The sequence below is a fragment of the Penaeus monodon genome, chromosome 30, assembly GCF_015228065.2.
Source record: "Penaeus monodon isolate SGIC_2016 chromosome 30, NSTDA_Pmon_1, whole genome shotgun sequence".
NCBI lineage: Eukaryota > Metazoa > Arthropoda > Malacostraca > Decapoda > Penaeidae > Penaeus > Penaeus monodon.
In genome coordinates, this window is record NC_051415.1 from 26656646 (window position 1) to 26657309 (window position 664).

The 664-nt window shown below is 43.4% G+C and overlaps 2 protein-coding genes across 2 annotated transcripts in view; both read left to right on the forward strand.

The window, feature by feature from the left end:
* Window positions 1-286, forward strand: part of LOC119592392 — a 728-nt gene extending 442 nt beyond the window's left edge. Inside the window, exon 3 of the mRNA XM_037941213.1 lies at window positions 12-286. Coding sequence (XP_037797141.1) covers window positions 12-286 — 275 coding nt within the window. The remainder of the gene's footprint in view (window positions 1-11) is intronic.
* Window positions 1-664, forward strand: part of LOC119592675 (zinc finger CCCH domain-containing protein 10-like) — a gene marked incomplete at its 3' end in the record, with an annotated part of 11955 nt that extends 11291 nt beyond the window's left edge. The window contains 1 exon segment of the mRNA XM_037941589.1: window positions 1-664.

Consider the following 664-nt stretch of genomic DNA (forward strand, 5'->3'; position numbering starts at 1 on the left):
TCAATCATTAGCTCCTCCTACACAGCAGGTTGCTGTAGCTCAGCCTGGGCCAGCAGTTGTAGGGTCTGTGGGAGGTGTGCAGGTATCTTTAGCACAGTCTGGATTAACAGCTGTTTCTCTATCCACTGTGTCTCTCAACCCTCAGATTGCCCCTGCTACTTCCATGGCCCCATCCATGGGCAGACCCTCTGCTCAGAACATGGCAATATCCATGAGTGGTGCTTCGGGTCATCTTGTTTCTTACCCCATCATGACACAACCGGGTCTCAGGCCACAGTTACAGTAGACTCCAGCACCTGATTGTGTGTTGTTGTGTAAGTTAATGGCTGCACCTTCATGCAAAATTAGTTCATTTTGTCACCTCATATCAATCATTTCTACTGTGGTCACTCCTTAAACCTTTAAAGAAAGGGTTTGCACACTATGTCACCATCAGAGTTTTATGCTTGTACGCTACAGGTATTTCACATTTCGACTCCTGGGTGTGTCATATACATAGTGAATTGCTTGTTCATATCCATATGATTAGGTGTATGGAGATAGTCTGTAAATAATTAGAGCAGTTTCTTAGAATTTTCACTTCTGGAAGTTAGATTCTGTGTACTTTGTTTTGTTTGCACTACACAGAATTATCTGGCAAAGGAAGGAATTGGATTTTGATCTC